The sequence below is a fragment of the Megalobrama amblycephala genome, linkage group LG14 (genome assembly GCF_018812025.1).
Source record: "Megalobrama amblycephala isolate DHTTF-2021 linkage group LG14, ASM1881202v1, whole genome shotgun sequence".
Classification (NCBI taxonomy): Eukaryota; Metazoa; Chordata; class Actinopteri; order Cypriniformes; family Xenocyprididae; genus Megalobrama; species Megalobrama amblycephala.
The window spans coordinates 27,501,481-27,527,705 of NC_063057.1; the positions used below are offsets into that span (position 1 = coordinate 27,501,481).

At 40.9% G+C, this 26,225-nt stretch overlaps 2 protein-coding genes across 2 annotated transcripts; one reads left to right on the top strand and one right to left on the bottom strand.

Moving 5' to 3' along the window:
• The first annotated feature begins 10 nt into the window (after positions 1 to 10).
• LOC125244389 (E3 ubiquitin-protein ligase TRIM41-like) lies at positions 11 to 16,062 on the top strand. The gene is made up of 4 exons (XM_048154478.1): positions 11 to 664; positions 2,848 to 2,943; positions 3,030 to 3,083; positions 15,940 to 16,062. The coding sequence occupies exons 1-4, from the start codon at positions 89 to 91 to the stop codon at positions 16,060 to 16,062; spliced, it is 849 nt and encodes a 282-aa protein (XP_048010435.1). The 5' UTR covers positions 11 to 88.
• Positions 16,063 to 17,343: 1,281 nt separating this feature from the next.
• On the bottom strand, positions 17,344 to 19,621 carry LOC125246351 (ladderlectin-like). Its single transcript, XM_048157324.1, has 6 exons — positions 19,261 to 19,621; positions 19,052 to 19,130; positions 18,720 to 18,805; positions 18,093 to 18,218; positions 17,711 to 17,819; positions 17,344 to 17,561 (listed from the first exon to the last, which is right to left on the bottom strand). The coding sequence occupies exons 2-6, from the start codon at positions 19,110 to 19,112 to the stop codon at positions 17,494 to 17,496; spliced, it is 450 nt and encodes a 149-aa protein (XP_048013281.1). The 5' UTR covers positions 19,113 to 19,130; positions 19,261 to 19,621; the 3' UTR covers positions 17,344 to 17,493.
• Between the last annotated feature and the right edge of the window lie 6,604 nt (positions 19,622 to 26,225).

Here is a 26,225-nt window from a genome sequence, read left to right on the forward strand (position 1 = left end):
GAAACAGGAATCACATGAGTTCAGGAAAACTGAAACTGAAGTGTAGTTGAGCTGTTGTGTGTTTGTGTCTCTGTATTCATGCAGTAAAATGGCAGAAGCCAGAATTTCAGTGGATCAGAATGAGTTCCTGTGTCCAGTGTGTCTGGATCTCCTGAAGGATCCAGTGGCCATTCCCTGTGGACACAGTTACTGTAAGATCTGTATTACAGACTGCTGGGATCAGGAGGATCAGATGAGAGTCTACAGCTGCCCTCAGTGCAGACAGACCTTCAGTTCAAGACCTGCTTTAGCTAAAAACACCATGCTGGCTGAAGTGGTGGAGAAACTGAAGAAGAGAAAACGTTCTGCTGACTGTTATGCTGGAGCTGTAGATGTGCAGTGTGACGTCTGTACTGGAAGAAAACCCAAAGCCGTCAAGTCCTGTCTGATGTGTCTGGAGTCTTACTGTCAGACTCATTTTGACCGTCATGAGGAATTTCACTCACATAAGCCACATAAAGTGACTGTTGCCACTGGACGACTGCAGAAGATGATCTGCCAGAAACACGACAAGATCCTTGAGGTTTTCTGCCGCACTGATCAGAAGTGTATATGTGTGCTGTGTATGGATGAACATAAAAACCACGACACTGTATCAGCTGCAGCACAGAGGACAGAGAAACAGGTATAAACTTAAAGACATCCCATTATGATCATTTACAGGTTCATCATTTTCTTTATGGGGTCTACTAGAATACATATAAACGGGTCATGAACTGCATTGATTTTATTGTTTTATGTTGCCTGGGGTGCACTTACTTGTTAGTATGATTTTTACATAAAAAACTGCCATAATTTAGAAATAAAAGACATTTTTCCTACCCTGATTTTAGCCCTCTGATGTGAACGCTCTGTTTGAAGGGGCGTGTCTGCTCTGAGACGTCAGTGTAAACGCCCACTGCTGTGATTGGCTAACATCTTTGCATTTAAAATAGCTCAGTATTACTCTCTCAAAACTTTTGCCAAAGTTGCAATTGTGAAGTAGGCGTTGATCTTCTGCAGAGGTGGTCTTTCACCTATAGATAGGCACATTCCAGAATGAGTCATTCGCTGGGCTTGGTAACAATAAAAGCTGTTTTTGGACTAACAAGGAAGTTTTCAGTGCTGAAACTTACAGGATATTCTTATAGTTTGATGACCGCTTAAATATCAAAAGCTCAATGAAAATTTGATTTCTCAGTTCATGACCCCTTTAATATCTCTTTTCACCCTCTGTCTGAATACTGTTTTAGTTTGTTTCTTTAAAACCCGCCTTCCAAAAATTGCAATCTGCTCTGATTGGTCAGCTGGTCTCAGTCTGTTGTGATTGGGCTAAAGCTGCGTTCACGTCACCTCGTATTTACCGGAATCTTGAAATGACAACACGTGACGTTATATTCGGAGCTGTTCACGTCCTTTTGGTCCTTGAACTGGGAATTATGCGTTTCCATGGCAGCACTGTCAACGCCTAAATGAATCTACAGCTGTCAGGTGGTACAGCGCGGCCACGTGGTATATCTGGGAGCTTTCAGAAAACTCCCAGCTTACAAGCTGTAATTACGAGCTCTACGAGGACATGAACGCTTTTTACAAGCTAGAATCTCGTAACTACAGGAATTACGAGGCCACGTGAACGCACCTTAATACTTAGAGTGTGTGTTGGAAATGTAATGCGCCTTACCATAAACAGTGATGGGAAGGTGGAGGGATGCCGGAAGAATTGTTGCTGGGACTTAAATAAGCTTATAATGATGATTGAAAGAATGAATGGCTGATGAATAGGCTCCTCCCAAACCATTGTTTGTTACTTCATTTACAACACCTGTCCTGCATTGAACTGCGTGGTTCAGAAAGCAGTCGTTATAAAAATGACATAGAGGTACAACATAGAGGATGTAGGCTGCCAAGAAATAGTTTTAAAAATACATTTTAATCATCAAGTTAGTCTGTATTAGGAAGGCTGAAAAAGGGGTTTAGAATTGGGGTGGTAAAAACAGGGTCTCTTGGACATGGCAAACAGCACTTAGCCTGTGCCTTGGGTGGGAATTTATAAGGGATATTGTGACATGTTTGTAGAGAATAACTCCCACTGGGACTTTGTAACTTTGCAGAGCTTTTTCATGCTCAAACAGCAACATTACACACTAAAGAAAGATGAACATGGACACAAGCATAATAGGACCCCACTAAAGAAGTTATTTTAAGGAAACAATCATCTCATCTGTTCATATATTGAAAGTCAATAGGATCCAAAAGTTTCAATCATCAAAAAGGACATTAAGGTAGCATAAAAGAAATCCATAAAACTCCAAGGGGAGTAATCTAACCCTGCATCCCAGTGTGCATACTATCTACCCTATCTGCCCTAATAGTATTGAAAATTACTAACATACTATTTAGGATGGAAAGTATGCACATTGAGATGCAGGCTAAGTCTTCAGATGCGATAAGAAAAATCCAAAATCAAATATGGTGGCATGTTTAGTCATGTGACATGCACAATGTTATTGACGTGTCACCATACTTGATTTGGGCTCTAGAAACTGATACATTCTTCATAAAATCTTCTTTTGTGTTATGCAAGAGAAAATCATACAAGTTTGGAAAGACATGAGGATGAGTAAACAATGAAATAATTTACATTTCTGGTTGAACCATCCTTATAAAACTAGGCATTGATGAAATAATGCTGACACTTATTAATGAACCTATAACCTTACCGTGCAAGATCTTTAACCACTCAATCTCACCACTTTACTGATACTGGATTCATATCTGTTTACTTGATGATTTATGTGATGTTTCTCCTGTCATTGGTTTGTCCTTTAGCACCAGCTGAAGGAGACGCAGAGGTCGTTCCAGCAGAGGATCCAGCAGAGAGAGAAAGATCTTCAGCAGCTGAGAGAGGCTGTGGAGTCTCATAAGGTGAGTCTGGAGAAGAAGAGAAGTTTGAGAAGTCTCAGTCAGGACTCACTGAAGCCACTGTGTGATTGTGATGTGTGTCCTAACAGCGCTCTGCACAGACAGCAGTGGAGGACAGTGAGAGGATCTTCACTGAGCTCATCCGCTCCATTGAGGGAAGCCGCTCTGAGGCCACACAGCGGATCAGAGATCAGGAAAAGACTGCAGTGAGTCGAGCTGAAGGACGACTGGAGCGACTGGAGCAGGAGATCAATGATCTGAGGAGGAGAGACGCTGAGCTGGAGCAGCTTTCACACACACAGGATCACATCCATTTCCTGCAGGTAAGAGAGATCTAGAAGAACAGGATCATAGTGGACTTGAGCAAGAGACTCACAGAGAAACATTTCATGAGAGCAGAATGAGCCGTTGACTGAAGTGTTGATCTGTGTGTTCGGTTATTAAATAATCATCAGTCTCATCTGATCATCTTCTTTTGAAAGAGACACACTTACAAATGCAGTTCAGCTCTTGTTGCTAAAGGTCTAGCTGTATGATATTTCATAAACAGAAGAATTTTTCTTATCGCATGTTGCTACTAATCATTCTTTTTGTTTTCACTTTTCTGATGGTTTTAGGGTTAGGCAAATTGAATGGTGTATAGCTATATGACCCAGCACCCAAAATACTATCAAAACACTGTAATGCAAACTCAATTCTTTGTGAAAGATGGATAAAAAGGTGCGCAGGAAACAAAAACCTTGAAAAAATGATATATGACCCCGCCAAACCACAGATGCCGATTTGCACAGGACTAATATTATCACAGGACCTCAGTGTTCGGCGAAATCTGGTAGGTCATTTGCGGGGAAATTTTTACTCTACAAATTATAGACATGGCCAATTCGCACGGGATTACTACAAATTTTTTAGTAATGTTTACCAAAATCTGATAATCCTTTTATAACAAATTTCATAACTGTTCGCTGGTAACATTAATGAATTTGACAGTGTCCTCAAACAGGAAGTGAGGCTTTATATTATCAATGCTTCAGTGTATTTAAAACACAAAACCTGACCTTGGGATCGTGTCCTAAGAGTCCTTGTGAATTTCAGAGCCACTAACTGCTCAAAAGATATAAATAATGGTCAATCTACTCATTGCCTTTGAACTGATTTTCCTGATCAAATCTACTCAATCCTGTCATGTGACTCCATTGATGAACTTGATCTGTTACATTTGTGTTATTGTCAGATGTTTGATCATCAAGTGTTTTTCTAGAAAGTTCACATATAGTGTAATTGTCAAACACTAGAACTTATAGCTCTAACATGATATAATGAACATGAGAAGAATGAAGCTGATGCTGTGAAAGTGCTGGATTGAGGAGAGTTACTAAAGATCAGCCAATAACCTGCACTACTGTCAGATTTGAGCTGCTCTTGTTGAAGTGTGGAGGTGATGAGCTTTGATTTCTGTTTTCTGTAGAGTTTCCAGTCTCTCTCAGCTCCTCCTGAATCTACAGGCGTAAATGACAGTCCCTTCAGTTCTCTCTCCTCTTTTGATTTTGTGAGAGAATCTGTCTGTCAGCTGAGAGACAAACTGGAGGATTTCTGCAAAGAGCAGCTCAAGAAGATCTCTGACAGAGGTAAAGTCCTGGAGATTCATATGCTCTCTGAAATGATCCTCCATCATCTCATATCATGTAGAAGATCATATTAGAAATGTCTTGGGAACGGATGCAGGGATCATTTTCTCTTGACATGATAATCACACTCTTCATGTCTGTTGATTTCCACAGTCACTTTCCCCAACATTGTTCCCAGAACCAGGAACGACTTCCTACAATGTAAGTCACTAAGAAAACAAGCAGAAAAACTCACTGAGTGTGTTCATGTTCTTCCTGTAGAAGGAGAAAGAAAACATGACAGAAGAGTTTTATAGCTGATCATGTAAATGATGATTTGTACAGGATATCTGGTAAACTGTACTGAGACACTGCTGATATATTGAACATGAAGAGTTCAAATACAGTACATTAAAAGTTCAGAGATTGATAATTCCTGATTCTAATGTGTTTTATCTCCATCAGATTCCCATCAGTTCACTCTGGATCTGAACACAGTGAATAAACACCTGATCTGTGAGAGGAACAGAGTGATTACTGTCACTGACGCAAAGCAGTCGTATCCTGATCATCCAGACAGATTTGATTATTATCCTCAGGTGTTGTGTAGAGAGAGTGTGTGTGATCGACGCTGTTACTGGGAGATTGAGAGGAGTGGGACTAATGTGCATATATCAGTGTCATATAAGAGCATCAGCAGGATCGGAGTGGGTTGTGAGTGTGTGTTTGGATATAATGATCAGTCCTGGAGTTTATTCTGCTCTTCCTCAAGTTATATATTCTATCACAATAAGATGGAGGCTAAACTGCCTGTAAAGCCCATCATCAGCAGTAGAATAGGAGTGTATGTGGATCACAGTGCAGGAACTCTGTCCTTCTACAGCGTCTCTGGAGACACAATGATCCTCATCCACACAGTCCAGACCACATTCACTCAACCGCTCTATCCTGGGTTTAGGATTTATTATGGATCAGTGAAACTGTGTTGATGAATCAGAATAGACTGTAGAGAGATTCTACCCATAATGCTTTGAGCTCATGATAAATCAGTAACAGTGAGATGTTATAGAGTCTCTTATTTTCTCTTCATTACATATTAATACTACAGCTGAACTTCTGTCAGTGAAATAACATGTCAGACTAAATGTGTGTAATGAATCCTCATATAGACAGTAAGATCAGTGTGTGTTTGTGAGTCATGATGAGTGACGGTGTGTATCTGTGCTTTTATCATGATAGAAATCACAGTCAGTCAGTTCTTATTGTAGTGTCACATCAATCATACTATTATTACTATCAAAATTACCTTTGAATTGAAACGTAACACGCAGGATTCATTGAAAAAATTAACATTCAATAAAAAAAGTAATTTGCTGTAAAATTTATAAATGTCAATTTATGATTACACTTTATTTTACAGTGCCGTAGTTACATTGTAATTACTCAAAGAAGTACTGGGTACTATTAATTACAGTTAGGGTTTGGTTTAGGGTTAGTTACTTGTAATTATGCATCATTTACTGTTATTACTATAGTAAGTACATGTAGTAATGTGTAACTGCAGCACTGTGAAATAAAGTGTTACCCATTTTATTAATAAATGTAAAATATATATATAAACCCAGATCATGTGATCATACTGTAAACTCTTGATCAGTGAAAGTATGAGCACAATTATTCTAATCTAATCCAGTTTACTTTAAATAAACCTCCTCCTGAACTTAATTTACAGACCTGATGCTCTGACAACTCTGAGAAAAGATAAAAACAAGGATCGAGTCAATCATCATCAGTTCAATCCAGATAACTCAGAAATATATTAAATGAAAGAAGTAAAACTGTAAGCTGAAGTCTGAAATCAGTCCAGATGAATTACATCATTACTGTAAATGTCAGAATTGTTGGAGTTTCTTTGTTCAGTGGTTCATGCTGCTCGTCCTGATCTAGAAAGTATCCTGACATGATAAAACCATCATTGAGTCTGTGATTACATGAAGGAACAGAAAAAACTGAGACAGATTAAATTCAGAAGAACTGCAGCAACATTTCCAAGACACTTGAAGAAACCTTCCTGCAAATCTATCTGAAAAACTGTGTGCAAGTGTACCTGGACAAAAGCTGTTTTAAAAAACAAAGGGTGGTCATGACAAATATTGATTTAATTAATAGAAGTTAATTGATAAAAATCTATGACATTATTTTTTAAACCATCCTCACTTTACAGCATTTTTACACAAGTGCCTAAAATATTGCAGTATTTACAATATTGCAGTTTAAATAGCAATATGGCGAATTAATTGCAATGTATTAAGTCATATTGTGCAGTCCTATTAAATAGAAAGAAGAACTGTGCAGAACAGTTTACTGTATTTATACTATTGTGATATGAATGAATTATTGGGTATTGTTGCTGATAAATAAATATCAATAAATATAAATGCTGTAATACAATGGAAAACTTTAAATTACCTTGATTTGCAGCCAGAAACTTGGGAAGAACATCTTTATTCTGATTCAGTATGACACACAACGCAATGATGTCACGGGAAATAAAGAGGGATGCAAGTGCAAGTCAAAATATCTCATTTATTTGAGCTTCACGCCAGAAAGTCAGATGACAAACACACAGACAGCAGGAGAGCGGCGACACAGGGACTTTGGTGGGCCGCGGTAAGATGGTCGTGGTGAAGTCCGTGGGAGTGAAATCAGAAGTGAAGAATCCAACGATGAAACAGTAATCCAACAACTCCAAACGGAAGCACACACGAGGAAACCAGAAAACAGAACAGGGAACTCCAACAACGATCTGACAAACACGAGACGAAAGACAAGGAAATAAATAGGCAGTCCAGATTGAACACAGCTGCCGCTGATCAGCAATCAGCGGCGACGCCCACATGAAACAATTAACGTGACAGCACAACATAAACACAGACCACAGAACGAGACTGCGGATCTTCAACCGTGACAAATGATCAACAACGTCCATCTAGATCATCAAGACTTTGTTTCTTCAGACCATTGCTTCCAGCTAAAATAGGAGTCTGTAATATTGCTTTCACCAGTGAAAAAAAAAAAAAAAAAATCAATCAGGAGAGAAATGTGTACAGATGACGCACAGTTTACCAGCGAAATGAGTCCAAAGCAGATCTAAACCGATATGTTGGTGGATTTTCTTTTTCACTGGAGGAAGCATTATTATGGGCTCGTAATGTTATCCAGAAGCGACTGTTTAAATTTAAAACTTCTGAATGATGGATTTGTTTATTACAAACACAGTTTTCACTTCACAAAATGTTAATTGGACTGGAGCCATGACGATTTCTTGTGGATTATTGTGATGTTTTTTTTCATCAGCTGTCATTCTGTTACGTGTTGGTTGCAGTAGAGATGAGGCATAGACGGAGATGCACAATAAAGGGTATTTATTACAACGAAAGGGATACAACACATACACGTTAGACTAACAATAAGAACAGACAAGGAGTGCAGGGAGTGAGTCCATTATAAAGGGTGTGCAGATGATGAAGTCCAGATGCAGGTGATGAGTGTTGATAGGGAGATGACGAGGAAGTGAGTGCAGGTGTGGAAACAGGAGGATCATGGGAAATGGAGTCCGGGAACAGAGGGAACTGTGACAGTACCTCACCCTCCCGGTAGGCGCGGCCTTGCGCCATTGATGGAACAACCGGCGAGGAGGGGTGGGTGCAGGGAGAGGAGCGGACAGGAAAGGAGGTCTCCAGGGCGGATCTAGGAGTTCAGGCAGCCATGGCGGGTCAGAGGCCGTGGGCGGCCAGGGCAGGTCAGAGGCCAAAACCCCGCCCAGGAGTTCCCTACCCATGGGTATATGCCGCCCCCCCCAACAAAAAAAAAAAATTATTGGGGAAATCCGTGGTGGTAGAAAGGGGCCTGTGGGCTGGAACTCGTTGGAGGGCTGGAGAGGGCTCAAAGGCCGAGAGGGGACTCGTCGGCAGCTGGAGGGGACTCGTGGAAGCCTGGAGCAGGTCCGTGAAGAATAGGATCTGGCTCGAGGAGAATTAGAGCGGGCTTGTGGAAGGCTGGAAGGACTGGTTCTGCCCAAAAGTCTATTAGCCATCCGTCCTCCTTTGGCGGCTCGTGGAAGGCTTAAAAGAAGACTCAGGTAAGGCAGCGGCCGACTTATGCCGTCTGCGACTCGCGTTAGACCTCTTCTTTGGCGGCTTAGACTGATAGATAGGGCCATAAGGGAATGCCCACTGGAGCGGTAGGTGGAGGAAATCGGCGGCTGGTGAACTGGCCAGGCCGCCTGTGTCTCTGAGAGGACTGGACGAGGAGAATGCGACTTCATTTGAACCTCTTCAATTTCGAACTTGGAACCATTAAGAAAGAGAATCAGATTAATAGACTCGACTAGGGAAAAGAGGCATTCAGGTTCAATATAGCGAATCGTATCCTCGTCCAGACCCCTCAGAAAACAGGAATTCAAAATGACATCTGGCCAGCTCACCTTGCAAGACAGCTCGGTGAATTCCTCCACATACTTCTCCAGGGGGTGGCCGTCCTGCCTGAAAGCCCGGAAAGGTCCTCCGCTGTGTGCCTGTGCATGCGGTTTCTTGAGGGCACGGGAACGAGGAATATACCCATTGTAAAAACTTGTGGATGTCCAGCAGTGAGGTCTGTCATTCTGTTACGTGTTGGTAACGATACAACACATACACGTTAGGCTAACAATAAGAACAGACAAGGAGTGCAGGGAGTGAGTCCATTATAAAGGGTGTGCAGATGATGAAGTCCAGGTGCAGGTGATGAGTACTGATGGGGAGATGACGAGGAAGTGAGTGCAGGTGTGGAAACAGGAGGATCATGGGAAATGGAGTCCGGGAACAGAGGGAACTGTGACACATTCACTGCAGAGGATCCATTGGTGAGTGATGAAAAGCTACATTTATTTCTTAAAGGACTTGAGGAAGCATTGTATTATTTTAAGGGGAGGTTCATGCATCAAAAACTAACAAATGAATAAGTAGCTGGATTCTTGGTTAAAACAATGTTAATTTAATCTAATTGTTTGTAGCTGTATACAAGCAATAATTATATAGATGCCTGAAAGATGAGAGCATTTCTCCCTTTACATCTCAGATATTATGATGATGGACAAGATTTAGTTATTTGTTTTATCCATCAGAGTTCACACTATTTTAGCATTCTTCCAAATCACTCCCAGACATACTTAAAAACACTGAAAGGACTAGACCTGACACTACAAGCCGTTCACACACTGGCAATAAAAAAAGTTATTAATACATGAAAAATCTTACATATATTACCTTTAAAGTAATTCTAAATAGGGATGCACCGATATTTCGGCTGTGGAAAAGTTTTGACTGAAACGGCTATTTTCAATTTTGGGCCGTAAAGGTTTTGGAGGGACGAAATCTGTGTTTTGTCATGTTTTGACCGTGTTCAGCTTCTATTTCATGCATACAACATGGATAAGCTAAAACAGTTAAACTTATCAGCTGTGTGGACTAGCTCTGGATTGACATTATTAATTTCTCAATTTTAATAGGTAATGATACGGTTTCTTAAATCTAAAATCTTTTAGGTCTGTTGATCTGCAACGTGAACAAATTCACTAAATATTTGTATTTGAATTTATGATGAAATTCAAACAATAAATGTCATGTTGGCTGTCTTTAATATAGTGTGAGAGATCGCTGTAGCACGGATCAAGCACACGTGAACCGATCATCTCATCTTCTCTTTACTATTAGTTACAGCTCAAAATAAATATGAGTGAACATCAGAAGGTATGTTGAATAATACAGTACAACTTATCAATTATGAAATGAATTATGTCTCATGTAAGCGTAAATGAGTGTTTCAACAGGGGAAAGACGTCAATAAAACAGCGTGTAGGCTACACAATCTGACTTAACATAAATAAAATACATACCTTTGGGTGGGGAAGTTAAGAAGGTCTGGTTTCCTGGAACATTGCTCATTTCCAAAAAACGTTTCTGGACTATTAATGAGCAAGCTCTTCAGGATTGCTTCACAAGCTAAAGCAGGTTGGATATAAACTTTGCAGGGCAGTGGGCCTCCAGGAGCAGGGTATGGGTTTGGGACTGATCATCTCATCTCCTCTTTACTACTAGTTACAGCTCAAAATGTATATGAGTCAACATCAGAAGGTATGTTGAATAATACAAACTTACTGAAATGAATTGTCTAATCGTAAATGAGTGTTTCAACAGGGGAAAGATGTCAATAAAACAGCTTGTAGGCTACATAATCTCACTTAACATAAATAAAATACATACCTTTGGGAGGGGAAGTAAAGAGAAGGTCTGGTTTCCTGGAACATTTGCCATTTCCAAAAACAGTCTCCCAAATATTATTGATCAAGGTCAGTGTGTAATGTCAGATGTAGGCACCATTCATCCACACTAGAGATAATGATGTAACAGGGTGATGTATGGGTTTGGGACTACATCTTCCCATAAGTCTATGGGGTAGTGTAAAGCTTCTGTGCGTTTATTTATAGCACACAGACTACACACAGACACAAGGATTACGTCCTCAGGGAATTTGAGAGATCACAGTTTTCCTCACTGTAGGTGGTAGTGCACAATACACATCTTCAGTTTCCTCAGAGGTACAATGCTCGTCTGCTGTTCAAGAACACAAACAGGCTCTTGAATGAGAGTCTTGTGTGCCATTCTTGCAAAATTTACTTGTTTTCTTCTGTTGGAACTCTCCTACAACTGTACTTGTCTAATATCTCGATCAATTCCTCCTGGTCCGCACTACATTAGTCTGTTCAGCTGCTCTCTAACATGACACACTCATTTTCTGAGACATACTTCAAAAAGTTCACTTTTTACAGTCACTTTTACAGATCACTTTTTAAGTTTGATTGGGAGATATTTCTCTTTCTTCCAGCCAAACTGAATTATTTGGGCAACACTTCCCCACTTTTCTTTCCCTAAATCATGCTGAAGAAAGGCAACTTTAAAATTGTTCCCCAGTGTGGATTGATCATAAAATTCCTGCCAAAATCCCTGAACACTCCACTGACATCATGACCCATCTCAAACTGGAGCAACTTCACTTCTGAGTGTATGATTTCATCACAGAAATGTGCAATGAGTTCAGAAAAGTTTGTGTTTGTTTGTTTTTTGTTTTTGTTTTGTTGTGTGTGTGTGTGGAACAACAGGTTCTGGGCTCAGAAGCAAATTGTCATGTAAGTTTTGTTCATCTATTGCAGTGATGTCTCTGGTGAAAACTGTCACTACATCGGTTGCATCTAAATGCAATCAATTTTCAAGATGGTGCCGCTATGCTTGACATGTCATCAGAGCGGCAGTGCTGAAGTTTTGAGGCCACAGTGACACCTTGTGGTGTGACTAAACGAACGCAAGAGAGGTTTGGACATGCCTTTGCAAGAAGTCGCACAGGGAATAAACGACTTAGAGATGGGCAATATATCCAAAATCTTATATCACGGTTTAAGTCATTTAATATCACCCTAACTGTATGTATATTGGGTTACCATCTTTATTCCGAACATGGCTGAAAAACATCTAAAATGTCTTGGCACACATGTTGTTGAAGCTTCCTTCAACAAATATAATAACAATTAATTTGACACGGAAGCATGTGAAATTATTGACTATTAATCACATTTAATGTAAATGCTCTGGATGGGGCTCATAAGAGCTTGTGTTTATTGTCGATGTGACTTGCACAACAGTTTAGAACGTGGAGAGAAATCAGCGCACATGTTGCAAAAATATTGATCAATGTGTTTGAAACGTGGCTGCAAATACAGTTAACATTCGCGTTTCCTAATTTTGCATGCATAACGTGACAATTCAAATGCTTAAAATATAACGCATGTTTCATAGCTGCTGCTTTTAGATAGCCTACTGATTAATCATAAATCATCAATTGGAATTATTCAGGATTAAATCAAACTAAAGGTGCTCATATAGACGCAGCTAGTGAGATGCATCTCGCCATGCATTGGATCCATACACAGAAGCATCATGCCCATTCAAACAGCACCTGTTGTGCCCCCTCAGATTTCTGAGCCACCTGCATTTTTAATGTAACTTCCAAAACAAACACATTTATCAGCCACTACTGTAAAACACACAGCTTTTTACATTTTCACACTACTGTAAAACACACAGCTCTTCACAACCTCATGTGAAGATTCATCGAATTCAAACTCCAGCCGATGCACACATTAGAGATAACGAAGCATTCACAATGATATCCATCTCTCCTTTCTTTTGACGTGATGGCGACAAACCCACATAACAGAGCCTTACAGAACTCCTACAAAAACAGTGAGGCATGACTTCCATTAATATTTTCCCACATAGACAAACATACAACTAATACCTATTCATAAAATACTGACTATTTCTCGCTGCCTCCTGTAACATCGCTGTGAAAATTGTTTGTACTGCTCACTACTGTGTATGAATTTTGCTTGTTTTTTGTTTTTTTTACTCTGTTTATGAATTAACCTCCATTACCTGGACATATTTTGAGGTGGATGTACAAGAAAATCAAAGTCTGCAGACATGTCTTCAAACCTGAGATGTATCCTCAGTTTAATGCTGTGAATAATGCTGTGAAAACTTGTTTTATTAAAATACTTTAAAAACTGCATTTATTGATCTTATTCATTTTGAATTTTTCCTAAAATAAGAGTCCAGTCCACCCGTAATATGGTTAATACCATTATGCACAACATCTGACCATTACTGAGATCTTGAAAATAAACACTGCATACAAATGAGTATGCAACTACTAAACTTGTTTAAACTTTACTGTACATCCACCTTCAAGCTGCATATACAGTGCCCTCCACAATTATTGGCACCCTTAGTAAATATGAGCAAAGGTGGCTGTGAAAATAAATCTGCATCGTTTATCATTTTGATCTTTCATTCAAAAAAATGTACAAAATTCTAATCTTTCATTGAAGTAAAACAATTGAAAGTGGGGGAAAACTCAAATGATGAAATAAATGTTTTTCTCCAATACACGTTGGGCACAATTATTGGCACCCCTAGAAATTCTATGAGTAAAATATCTCTGAAGTATATTCCCATTCATATTTACATTTTTTAGCACACCAGGGTGATCATGAACATGAAATTGTCCAGCCATGACTTCCTTGTCACAGACACGTCAGGCTCCACCTTCCACCAATCACAGCGCACTCAATCACCAGAATACTGATTACCGCCACCTGCACCTCGTCAATGCACTCATCAGCACCACTACAAAGAGCACTCACACACAGCACTCCATGTCCGGTCTTGTTTGCAGATACTTACATGTATGCTTACCTCAAGGACTCACCGCTCTCTACTTACCTGTCTCCAGTGTTTCCTGTTCTCCCAGTGTGTGAGTGCTGCTTTGTCTCCAGCGATCCCCAGCTCCAGTTATTCCAATGACTCATTCATCTGAAAACAGAAAGGACTGTAACTATCTCTACTCATCTCAACAAACATCATATATATCATTACTCTATATATCTATATATCATCTCTATATATCTATATATCACCTCTATATATCATCACTCCTGCACTGCTGTTCATGCTCACTAGTTCCAATAAACATCATTTACCTGTCAATCTCTGTGTCCGACCCCTCTGTAACGTAACATTCCTGTTCCACGGGAGTATAAACATGAGGAAACACAAAGGCCAAATTCCCATAATCATTCATCACAATGAGAAAATACAAAGAATATAGTTCTGATGTGCAGCAAAAGATTGTTGAGCGTCACAAAATAGAAAGTGGCTGTAAGAAAATAGCTAAAGCTTTGAAAATCCCCATTTCCACTATCAGGGCAATAATTAAGACATTCCAATCAACTAAAGATGTTACAAATCTGCTTGGAAGAGGACGTGTGTCTAAATCGTCCTAATGTGCAGTGAGGAGGACAGTTTGAGTGGCCAAAGACTCTCCAAGGATCACAGCTGGAGAATTGCAGAGGTTAGTTGAGTCTTGAGTCTCAATTATCAAACAGCACCAACATCCCCACAAGTTGTTCAGGAGGGTTTCAAGAAAAATCCTCTGCTCTCATCCAGAAACAATCTCCAGTATATTCAGTTGTCAGACACGTCTGGAACTTCAAATGGGACTGGCTTCTGTGGTCAAATGCTTTTTGCAGCAAACTCACCAGATGGGTTTGGTGCACACATGGATAAAAAGTACCCCATGTCCACGGTTAAATATACAGCTGGATCTTTAATGTTGTGGGCCTGTTTTTCTGCTGGAGGTCATGGACATCTTGTTCAGATACATGGTATCATGGATTCTAGCAAATACCAACAGATAAAAAATCAAAACCTGACCGCTTCTGCTAGAAATCCAATAATGGGCCATGATTGGATCTTCCATCGGGACAATGATCCAAAACTTCTGCTATGGCCGTCCCAGTTCCCTGACCTGAACCTCCAGAAAATGAGTGGAGTGAACTGAAGAGAAGAAGCATCAACATGGAGCTGGGAATCTGAAGGATCTGGAGAGATTCTGTATGAAGGAATGATCTCTGATCTCTTCTCAGGTGTTCTCCAAACTCATCAGGCATTATAGAAGAAGAGTCAGAGCTGTTATCTTGGCAAAAGGAGGTTGCAAAATGTTTTGAATAAAAAGGTGCCAATAATTGTGGCCAATGTGTTTTGGAGGAAAACATTTATTTCATAATGTGATTTTCCCCCCACTTTCAATTCTTTTCCTTCAATGAAACGTTATAATTTTGTGATTTTTTTTAATGAAAGATCAAAAGGATAAACAATGCAGATTTATTTTCACAGCCGCCTTTGCTCATAATTACTAAGGGTGCCAATAATTGTGGAGGGCACTGTATATTATATAAACCAATGGCTTTAATGTTACCATTAATTCATTCACCAATCTTTCGATTCGCAAATTTCAAGGAACAACATTTCTCTCATTGACAAAAGATAGTAAACTCACTTGTCATAAAGAAACATGCCCAGTACAACACATCACTTCATTTCATCCAGCTGTTAGCAATCAGTAATCGACATATCTACCCAATCAGCATGAGTGAAAGCATATATATGTAGACACAGTCGACTCACCCATATTCCTCGACCGTTTTACAGCATCCCTCCACCACCCCGTCTCCTCACACTTGCCTGGTTACTTCCTAACCAGAATACGGGGGGAGTACTCTGGGTTCGGGCCAAAATACCGAGCTCAGAGCCCTCTCCTCGGACAGCACGCCAAATACGCATATTACTACGCATACTATTTACTCTCTGATTATTTGTAAGTGTGAACTCATGAATAGCAATGTGTAGCCCACAGTGTACCTGGCATGCTCAAACACTGTTTTTCCGTTTCTGCGCAGGCCCACGCCCGACTACGGAGCAACCAGACAGAGCACCTCAGTCATTCCATGTGCCAAGATTTCCATACTGCCCAACAGTTCTACCTCGAGGAAGCTGGCTCTGAAAGCCATCAGACCATGTAGACCCATGAAAGAGATTGAATAAAACCTGCCTTGTTTCAAGCACTGTGTCTGGGTCACTTCATTCCATATATGAGTTCAGTTTTTTTGCCCCGTGCATTGAGCCTGGGTAGCAGTTTGAATAAGCCAGCCTATCATTTCCTGGAGGTTTTTTAAAATGATCATTTAATACATAAACTAATGCTATTTGTGTCTTTGACAATCGAGACTTGCCCTTCATGGTGTTCCATAACGGTTTTGTATTATTACTTTTAAAAGCCTTTTCCAGCTTTATTTTGTATGCCATCGTAGCCTCTCATATATCCACCTTTAACTCCTTTTCTAGATGCTTTCATTCATGTCCTCATTCTTCTTCTAGTTCACAACATGCTTAACATCTTTGGTCGCACTGAGACATTTCAAATGATGCCAAACATGTATAGTGTTGTATGATAACTGTTCACATTAAACCATAGATTTTGGGTGAATTCCAGATCATCTCTTCATGTAGAGAGAAGAGGGGGTGATGGAAAGGCAATGTAGATTAAGGCAATGCTGAGGTGTGAACGAGTGTGATTGCGTCTTGGATGAGGATGCTAATTTTGCAAGAGAGAGTTCAAATGTTAATTTCCTTTGTTTTCTCAGAGAGAAGTCCTCTCTTGGTCCAGACAGTCCGGCACCAGTCTTACAATTGTATGAACTGTCCAAGCATTGCGAATTCGCAGCACAGAAAGACGAACACATTCACGACGGACTGGTTATTGGACCGTTCGCCTACTGCTTTTTGCCTGCTATATAGTAGGGAAGTATGCGGTTCCAGACTCAGCTGAGATGATGAAAGAGAACCTTCTCTGATGTTGGAGATTGCCCTATTCTGGCATGAGAATCATTTTTTCCTATAATATTTCAGCAGTCATGTTCTGTTTGGTTTCTATCAGCTGTTTAGATTCAGAACTAGCAATGCCATAATAGTGAATGAATTACTATAGACCTGATCGGTCAAACTGGTATAGAAATTGTTCATGATTCGGTTTCTCACACCAAAATAGTAATGGGATATTTTATATAGACAGAAAACAAAAAGAGCGCTGGATGAGGGTGATATTTGCCTAAGAAACAAACGTGCAAATGTTTTCTAGTGATTGTCAATGATAAAGCAGCTGTGTGCAGCTTCCTTAAACTCCTCCCATGATTATTACATCATTTAATGTCATTCTGATAAGCATATCCTCAAACCTTGTGACACAATATTCTTATTTTTATATATTTATTTGATTTAACTCCACAACACACAATTTGCTTTATTAATGCTTTTATTGATTAGAGGAGTGTTTCAGAAGAGATTAAAGCTTAGAAAAGATTCACATGAAGTTTAATTTTATAATATAATTTTTTTGTAAAGATCACAAAGTGTAAAATCAATGTGACTGTGGAGCAGCATGCCTGCATATGATCTCAAGCACCTGTAACACAAATATAGCCTATTTGGCCTGCACAGGTCCAGTCGTTCCAGCAACGGTTAGCTGTAGGGTGGAAAAATGAAGTAAGTTATTCTGATCATTATAGGCACTTTGTGAAATCCAAATGAGCCATTACATGTTAATGTATGATATGAAATTACAGTAATGTAAATTATAATGTGAAGTATTCAAAAACCAGACTGCATTCTTACAGGAAAAGCTGATCTCCACACAGTTCTCAGTACCCAGATTGTCAGGGTTTCCAGCGCACCAGTTGGTAAAGTCATACACAGATCCATCACTCCACAACCACTGTCCTTCCTAAAGAGCAAAGACGTGATTATAAGAGTGCACTACTGTACTCAGACTTCAGCTAATTAATTTCAGGTTTAATTCATCTTCATTAGAACATTGCATTTACGGTTTAGAGCAGATATTCCAGTCTACTAATTCTAGACTAACAGTAGTAGACATGTCAAAGCAACATTACTTATAGTCAACAAAATGTGTTAAAGGGACCATCAAAAAACAAGTGAAACCGAAATTCCAATCTACAAACAAATAGGTCTCTTAAGTACACACAATTTAACTTACGTGTTCACCATCATGAGCACCAATCCAAGCACGTGAGGAAGAAGAAGGCAGCAGACCCAGCAGAAAATCATTTTCCGGTTTATTACGCACAGATGCGAGATTCGCACCAAGACCTTGGCAGTTTCTCTAAAGAGACAGATTTTTTATTGTCAATACAAAGTCAAATCTTTTAAGCATAAAGCATAAGTGACTTTTTAAACAATATTTTAGTCATTTTCAAACAAAGTCTGATCGATTATTTGCACAGTATTAGTTTTCTGTATCACTTATTTGTAGAAAAGAAAGGTTTACTTTAATTTGTTTCAGTGCACTTATTGTTTAGATGCACGTTTTAACATTGTATTTATATATTTTTTAAAAACTGTACCTGCATGTAATTACATCTGTAATTAGATCAATGATTACACTATTGACCTTTCCTTACACCTTAACCCACCCTTAAACCTACTCATACCACCATAACTGTCCCTAACCTTACCTGTATCCACCTCAATAGCACCACAAGTGATTTGCAATACATCATCAACACAGAAAAGTACATTGTACCTTATTGATTTATCTAGATGTAGTGAAAGACACCTAATGTAAAGTTTGAACAAATCACCTTGTTGTAACTTAATACATTACCTCTGCTGTGATCCAGTTAACCGACGGAGAGAGGTACCTGAAGCACCGGAGTCCAAAACTTGACCATCCTTTGGGGCATTTTATGACTAAATCAACGGCATCCAGTACATAAATGTTAGGGCATTCGCAATATTCACAGAAAAGTATGTTTTTATTTTTTCATTATTATTTTATGTAACTTATTTTATGTTTGTGTGAGTTAAATTAGGTGTACATTGACGCTGTAAATCCCTCATTAATCATGCAAATATTAGTAAATGGAGTATCGCTCATTTCCAAAATGCTTTTAAAATGAAATAGAAAGGGTTTTAACAATTAAATGTTTTGGTTACCTTCTGCATTCCCCATGGAGAAGATGACGAAAAGAAGCATTAGACTTCTCAGCACTGCCATGATGAACCTGAAATGAACCTAAAAATGAATAAGCAGGAAAAGTTAGATGTCTGCACTCATATACTGCACACGGTGGATTCTCAATGTATTTTAAAGACAAAGATCATTTAGAAATGTTATTCAGTAGGTTTTTGTTCCCAAAACTCACCTTGGTTTGGTTATCGCCTGTAGAATCTCAGAGGAAGATTTTGTGAAGTTCCAGAAACAGCTCTGCTTTTATACTTTACTTAACGTCAAGTGTGTGTGGGCTTATAGTCACAAGGATGACATGATTGTTTGATATGTAAAATTTATGTAAATAAAACTGATAAAAACATAGATCCCACTACACTGGTATTTCAATAATATGTTTAACTTTATTCTTGCAAAAACGGAAGCTGTAAGCAGTACATAAAGTATTGAATGAAAATGTCTCTGAAACATCAGTGTATTAGTCAAATATTGCATTTATTTCACTTCAGCTGTGATAAAGTATGCAAACGCAGCACGAGCGTCACTACAAGAAGCAGAAAGTGTCTGACTTCACGTCTCCCCATCTGCACGCGGATACTCTCACCGATCGATTGCCTCCAGTCGCAGCCTATGTTGAAATCACCTTATGATTCTTTGTTGATCATTCACAGGTGTCTTTGTTTCAGTCTGTGTATATATAGCACTCATGTTTCATTGTTCTCTTGTCTAGCTTTGTTTGTATAACCTGCTGTTTGGTGAGTGTCAGTTTTAGTCAAGCCACGTCTTTGTATTTTTTCATGTTTTGGATTATATTAAACTGCACTTAGGTTCTCTTCTCCTGTGGACTTCATTACAATGACCAAACATTTGGTCTTTGATCTATGCCTCAATATTGCATTGAAATTATAGTTGCTTCTTTGTATCTTCTGGTTTGCATTCTGGGTGCAATGAATTATCCTTTACAAAAAAGTTACAATATATTAAAAACAATTTTCTATAAGATAGGATTTCAAAGTTTTTTTGAAGTGATGACAATAGTATATGTAGATCAGAAGCAAATTGTCTCGGTTACAAAGGTAACCCTCGTTCCCTGAAGAAGGGAACGGAGACGTACGTCGGACAGATCGACGAATAGGAATCTCACTAGAGAGGCCAATCTACTTCGAGTGTAAAAACGAGCCAATGCACATTGGCATGCAATCACAGGCAGCAGTTGCTCGCCTCGCAGCGCGGGTATATACTGAGCAGCAGGTGTGTTGCATCTTCAGGTTTTCGCTGAGGAGCTGAACCAGATAGGCGGCAGCATCAGCGGGGTACAGCGACTGTGGCGACGGGACGTACGTCTCCGTTCCCTCCTTCAGGGAACGAGGGTTACCTTTGTAACCGAGACGTTCCCATTCAGTCAGTCACATTCGACGTACGTCGTACAGACCGACGAATAGGAATCCCTACCAAGCGCCACAGGAGCTCCCCCCTTCCAGTGCTCTGTTGTAAGCCACCTGAACCCCCTTGCCTAAGGACAGTGGGACAGGGCTAACACAGAGAGTGTTGATCACTGCTGTTCCCCAAACCCCACTCAGCGAGACTATTGGATAACACTGGGAAAGTGTACCCTTTCACTGGAAAGGAACGCTGCGTAGCCACATCTTTCCCCGTAGGAGTTATGTGGAGAAGTACATATGGACTATTCCTGTAGGGCTGTATTACATATGGAAGAACTGGGGTGACTCCAACCCGATGAGAGGTGGGTACTCCCAGAGGGAAAGACACGGGCTTCGTTTAGGAGCAACCGTGGAACTAGACATATGGGATCCCTGTAGGGTCACACATATGGTACCCAGCCTAAACCCGGTTCTGAAGGATGCAACAGAGTATAGGCCTGGCGCCAGATGCTCCGCCACGTCGGCTGCCAAAGGGAGATCGGAGGACTCAAAGGGGCTGCCTTGTAGGGACTCTCTGGAGTAAAAGCGCATGTAAGCGCAGCAAGCCGACACTAAGCCAGGGGCTCTCCATGCCTCTGACCTGAGGTGTGAACACGGGAGGAGACCGGCTCAACACGAAGGCTATAGAATCGTCGCAAAACGTGAACTGGACAGAGCAAAGCCAGGGCTGGGTCTGCCTCCCCTGGGGGCTGCGCTTGTAGGAACCTTGGGCACATAGCCAGGCCGGGGTCTCAGTACCACGTGGCCGTCACCTGGCCCAAACTCTAGGCACAATTCGTCGACCGAAAATGCCTGCAGGTCCTCTAACCTCTTGATGGAGGCCAATGCAACCAGCAGCAAAGTCTTCATAGACAGAATCTTTAAGTCTGCTGACTGCAAGGGCTCAAAGGGAGCATTCTGGAGTGCTCTTAGCACCAGAGCAAGGTCCCAAGAGGGTATGGAGGGGGGTCGAGGAGGATTTAATCGTCTCGCCCCCCTAAGGAACCTGACGACCAGGTCGTGCTTACCAACAGACTTGCCATCTATGTGGTCGTGGTATGCGGAAATTGCGGCAGCATGAACTTTGAGGGTGGAGGGGGACAGCCTATGCTCCAACCCCTGCTGCAAGAAGGAAAGCACGACTCTGATCGAACATCTTCGGGGGTCTTCTCGGCGAGAAGAGCACCACTCGACGAACAGGTTGTACTTCAAGGCGTAAGCACGTCTCGTAGATAGTGCACGTGCCGAAGTGATGGTGTTAAGTACCTCGGAGGGTAAGTCACCTAGAACCTCCAGGGACCAGACAAAGAGTTTCCAGAGGCCTGGATGCGAGTGCCAAAGAGTGCCCCGTCTCTGAGAAAGAAGGTCTTTCCGGAGAGGAATGCGCCAGGGAGGGGCTGTCGCGAGGAGCGAGAGTTCCGGGAACCAGGTCCGGTAGGGCCAATAGGGCGCAACTAGCAAGACCTGCTCCTCGTCCTCCCTGACTTTGCACAAGGTCTGTGCAAGTAGGCTCACTGGGGAAACGCATATTTGCGAGAGCTCCCCCTAGCAGTTTGGATATACTACATCGCAGTATACGAATGAATAGATGTACCATTACTGCAGATCTCTATTAAAACCATAAACCATGAAACGCTGCAAACATTTTGAGTCTGGATAAATTACCACCTCTGAACGGAGTTCAGGACCCTCGTCCTCTCTGTTTTCATGACTTTTCCTTTACACGAGTGACACGCTTGTAGTTATTTTGATAATCATTACTGTGGATTTAAAAGCAATTATGTTAACTTTGTTTAGACAATATTTGGGAAGTCTTGTTTATTGTATTTGTGTTTTTTTGTTTGTTTGTTTGTTTTATGCCATCACTACCATTGCTACTAATAATGATCAATATTATAATCATTACTACATTATTTAAATCTCAATTTATTTTTTAATCTCAATTTATTTATAAAGCACAATAAAAACAACAGTGGTTGACCACTGTGCTGAACAATATCAATTCAAAGCAAAACAAAAAGAAAACAAAATGACAATAAGACACAAATACAGCAATTCATGTTTAGACAAAAGCCCTTTTAAACTCATCGATTATAAGCCTTCTCAAAGAGAAAGTTTTTAATTTTGCTTTGAAAAGTGATTTTGAAGAGATTAATCTAATAGAGAGCACAGTTTAGGGCCGGTTATGGCAAAAGCCCGGTCACCTGTAGTCTTCAGCCTAGATCTAGGGACCAGTAAGAGATTCTAAATGGATGATCTTAACTGTCTAGCTGGAGTGTTTGTACTCAAAAGGTCTGAAAGATAGGAGGGAGCTAGTCCATGTAAAACCTTAAAAACAAAGAGTAAAATTTTCAATTCTATTCTAAAACAGGCTGACAGCCAATGGAAAGAAAGTTATTAAAGGGTTAGTTCACCCAAAAATGAAAATTCTGTCATTTATTACTTACCCTCATGTCGTTCCACACTCGTAAAACCTTCGATAATCTTCGGAACACAAATTAAGATATTTTAGTTGAAATCCGATGGCTCTGTGAGGCCTCCATAGGGAGCAATGACATTTTCTCTCTCAAGATCAATAAAGGTACTAAAAACATATTTAAATCAGTTCATGTGAGTACAGTGGTTCAATATTAATATTATAAAGCGACGAGAATATTTTGGTGCGGCAAAAAAAAACAAAATAATGACTTATTTAGTGATGGCCGATTTCAAAACACTGCTTCATGAAGCTTTGGAGCACAAATGAATCAGTGTATCGAATCATGATTCAGATCGCGTGTCAAACTGCCAACGGCTGAAATCACGTGACTTTGGAGCTCCGAACAGCAGATTCGATGCACTGATTCATTTGTGGAACTACATTCCATTTTGATGAGCCTGCAATGCTGTTAGCAGAAAGATGGAGACAACACAGGTAACTTCCACATAGTCTTTTATTTACATGTTCAGCAGAACAGACGATAGCAGGTAATTGGGATTGCTGGACAAGGAAGACAGAAGACGGATGAAGACAGATGGATTAAACAGAACAGGTGAGTAGCACGGGTAAGTGTAACGCCAAGTAACAACAAGACCAGAAAAAGGTGAACTGAAGAGTGACTGCTTAAGTAGTCTGCTGTGATGAGCTGGTACAGGTGTGTTGAATTAGAATTCTAGTGATTGGGATCGTGTGGGTGGAGCTGAGAGGTCTGGTGCTGAGGGTGTGATAGGCTCCGTGACAGTACCCTCCTCTCCCCCTCCACAGCCAGCTCCCGAAGACTGCACTGCACGACGATGTGGATGACCTCTTCCTCTTGGAGCTGGGTGGTTGGGATGGTTAGCATGGAATTCGGTTAGTAGTGATGGACCTAGGGTGTCATCTCAAGCAACCCATGATCTTTCTTCGGAACCATATCCTTCCCAGTCAATAAGATACTCTCGTGAGTCCAGGATGGTTTTGACCTTGTAGATGAGTCCTCGTCTGCGACCTCTGGTGGACGAGGTACATCAACACCAGACCTGGAAGGAAAAATAACCAGAGGGTTAGTGTAGGGCTTGAGGAGTGAAACATGGAAGGTTGGTGCAATATGGTAGTGTGAGGGAAGGTTTAACCGATAGGTGACTTAATTGATGGTGAATGGACCAATGTAGTGGGGACTCACGACACGACTCACGACAGGGCAGATGAAGATGGATGTCCATGGTAGAGAGCCAGACCTTTTGTCCTGGATGATATAAGGGTGTTGCAAATCTTCGTGCATCGGCCTGGCTCTTTTGTCTCCATACTGCCTGTTGCAGATGGACATGAGCTGAGTACCAGACCCTCTCGCTCTCCTGGGAGCAATGGTTCACAGCTGGAACCTCTGATGGCTCTCCTGACCAGGGAAACAGGGGTGGCTGGTAGCAGAGTATGCAATGAAACAGTGTTAGTCCCATGGTGGTCTGACATAGGGAGTTCTGGGCATACTCAGCCCAGGGAAGGAAACGGCTCCAGCTGTTCTGGTGGTCATGGCAGTAGGACTGCAGGTATCTCCTGGATCTTACGCTCAGTCTGGCTGTTGGTTTGAGGATGGTAACCAGATTATGGACTTCCAGAGATGCCCAGCAAATGGAAGAATGACTGCCAGACTCAGGAGATGAATTGGGGACCCCTATCTGATACAATGTCCTCTGGTAGACAGAAATGTTGGAACACATATTGGAAAAGTTGTTCAACTGTTTCTAATGCAGTGGGTCGTCCCTTCAGAAGGATTAACCTGCATGCCTTGGAGAATTGGTCTACTACTATGAGGATGCAGCTGTGGGAAGTTATATGGTATTCACTGATGGGCGTGGTGGTCCCTCAGCCCCACAGTACATATGCTGGAGAATTCTGCATTGACGCACCACACGTGTCAGATGGAATGTATCAATCTGCATGGGCTCAGGTGCTGGAAGGGCTCTCCAGTCTGATTACATCATCATATATGACCATTTGTTGACGAATATCAGAGTTGAAACCTTGCTGAAAAGCAGTTCCATTCCAGCCACTGACGGTTGCCAGTGTGTGAAACTGATGGGCATAGTCACAAACAGATGTTTACCTTGATGTAATCTGAAGAGTTGATCATGCACTGATAGAGAAGGCACCGTCTGACCGAATACTTCCTTGAAGTGAAACGTGAATGCTGTTAGCGAGTTAGTCACAGAACCATTATTGCCCTCGCCCACTGAAGAGCAAGTCCAGTTAGCAGTAAAATTATGTAGGTGATCTTGGCACTTTCTGGTTGCATTTCAAAAAACAGGGAACACTGGAGAAGAAACCCGCTGCATTCCACCTACTGGAGTATGTCACTGGTCAGGCCATGGGACTGGCAGAGACAGATGGTGAAGAAGATGGTGCCGGGGGTAGTAGTGACTGACAGAGTGCATGTACTAATTCCGTGAATGGATCTGGATTGATGTTATCGGTTTCTGCACCAGTACGTTGCATGTTGGTCTGATCTTCTGCTAGCAGACAGTAACTTCCACACACAGTCTTTTATTTACAGGTTCAGCAGAACAGGCGATAGTAGCAGGTAAGGATGTGCACTCAGAGATAATTCAAGATAACTTCACTTGAACTGAATAGTCCTTATTTTGCAAGTTGAATCGGGATCGCTGGACGAGGAAGGCATAAGACAGATAAAGACGGATGGATTACAGAACAGATGAGTACCATGGGTAGGTAAGTGTAATGGCAAGTACCAACAAGACCAGACAAAGGTAAACTGAAGAGTGACTGCTTAAGTAGTGTGCTGCGATGAGCTGGTGCAGGTGTGATGAATTAGAATTTCAGTGATTGGGATCGTGTTGGCGGAGCTGAAAGGTCTTGTGTTGAGGGTGTAACAGGCTCTGTGACAAATGCATTGAAGCAGTGCAGCAATGACATATTAGATCACAAACAAAAAGGTGTGGAATTGTATATGTTATTGTTGATGACTGTCTTAGTTATTTTATGTGTTTTAGTTTCTCCTGCCCAGGGACTGCAGATGAAATTTAGCTCTGTAGCTAATTGACTGTCCATTGTTCCTAATAAATTAAAAAAAAAAAAAAAAAAAAGAATACACCAACCCAACAGGAAGTCAGCTATTGTGTGTTGTTTGAAAAAAGCATACTCTGGAATTTGATATTCTTCTCCTAGTGGATTCATCCAATTGCCACCAAATTCAGTCAGCATGAAACCAAGACATTGAGGATGCTAGATTTGCGATTTGGCCGTGGCGAGGCAAAAATTTATTTA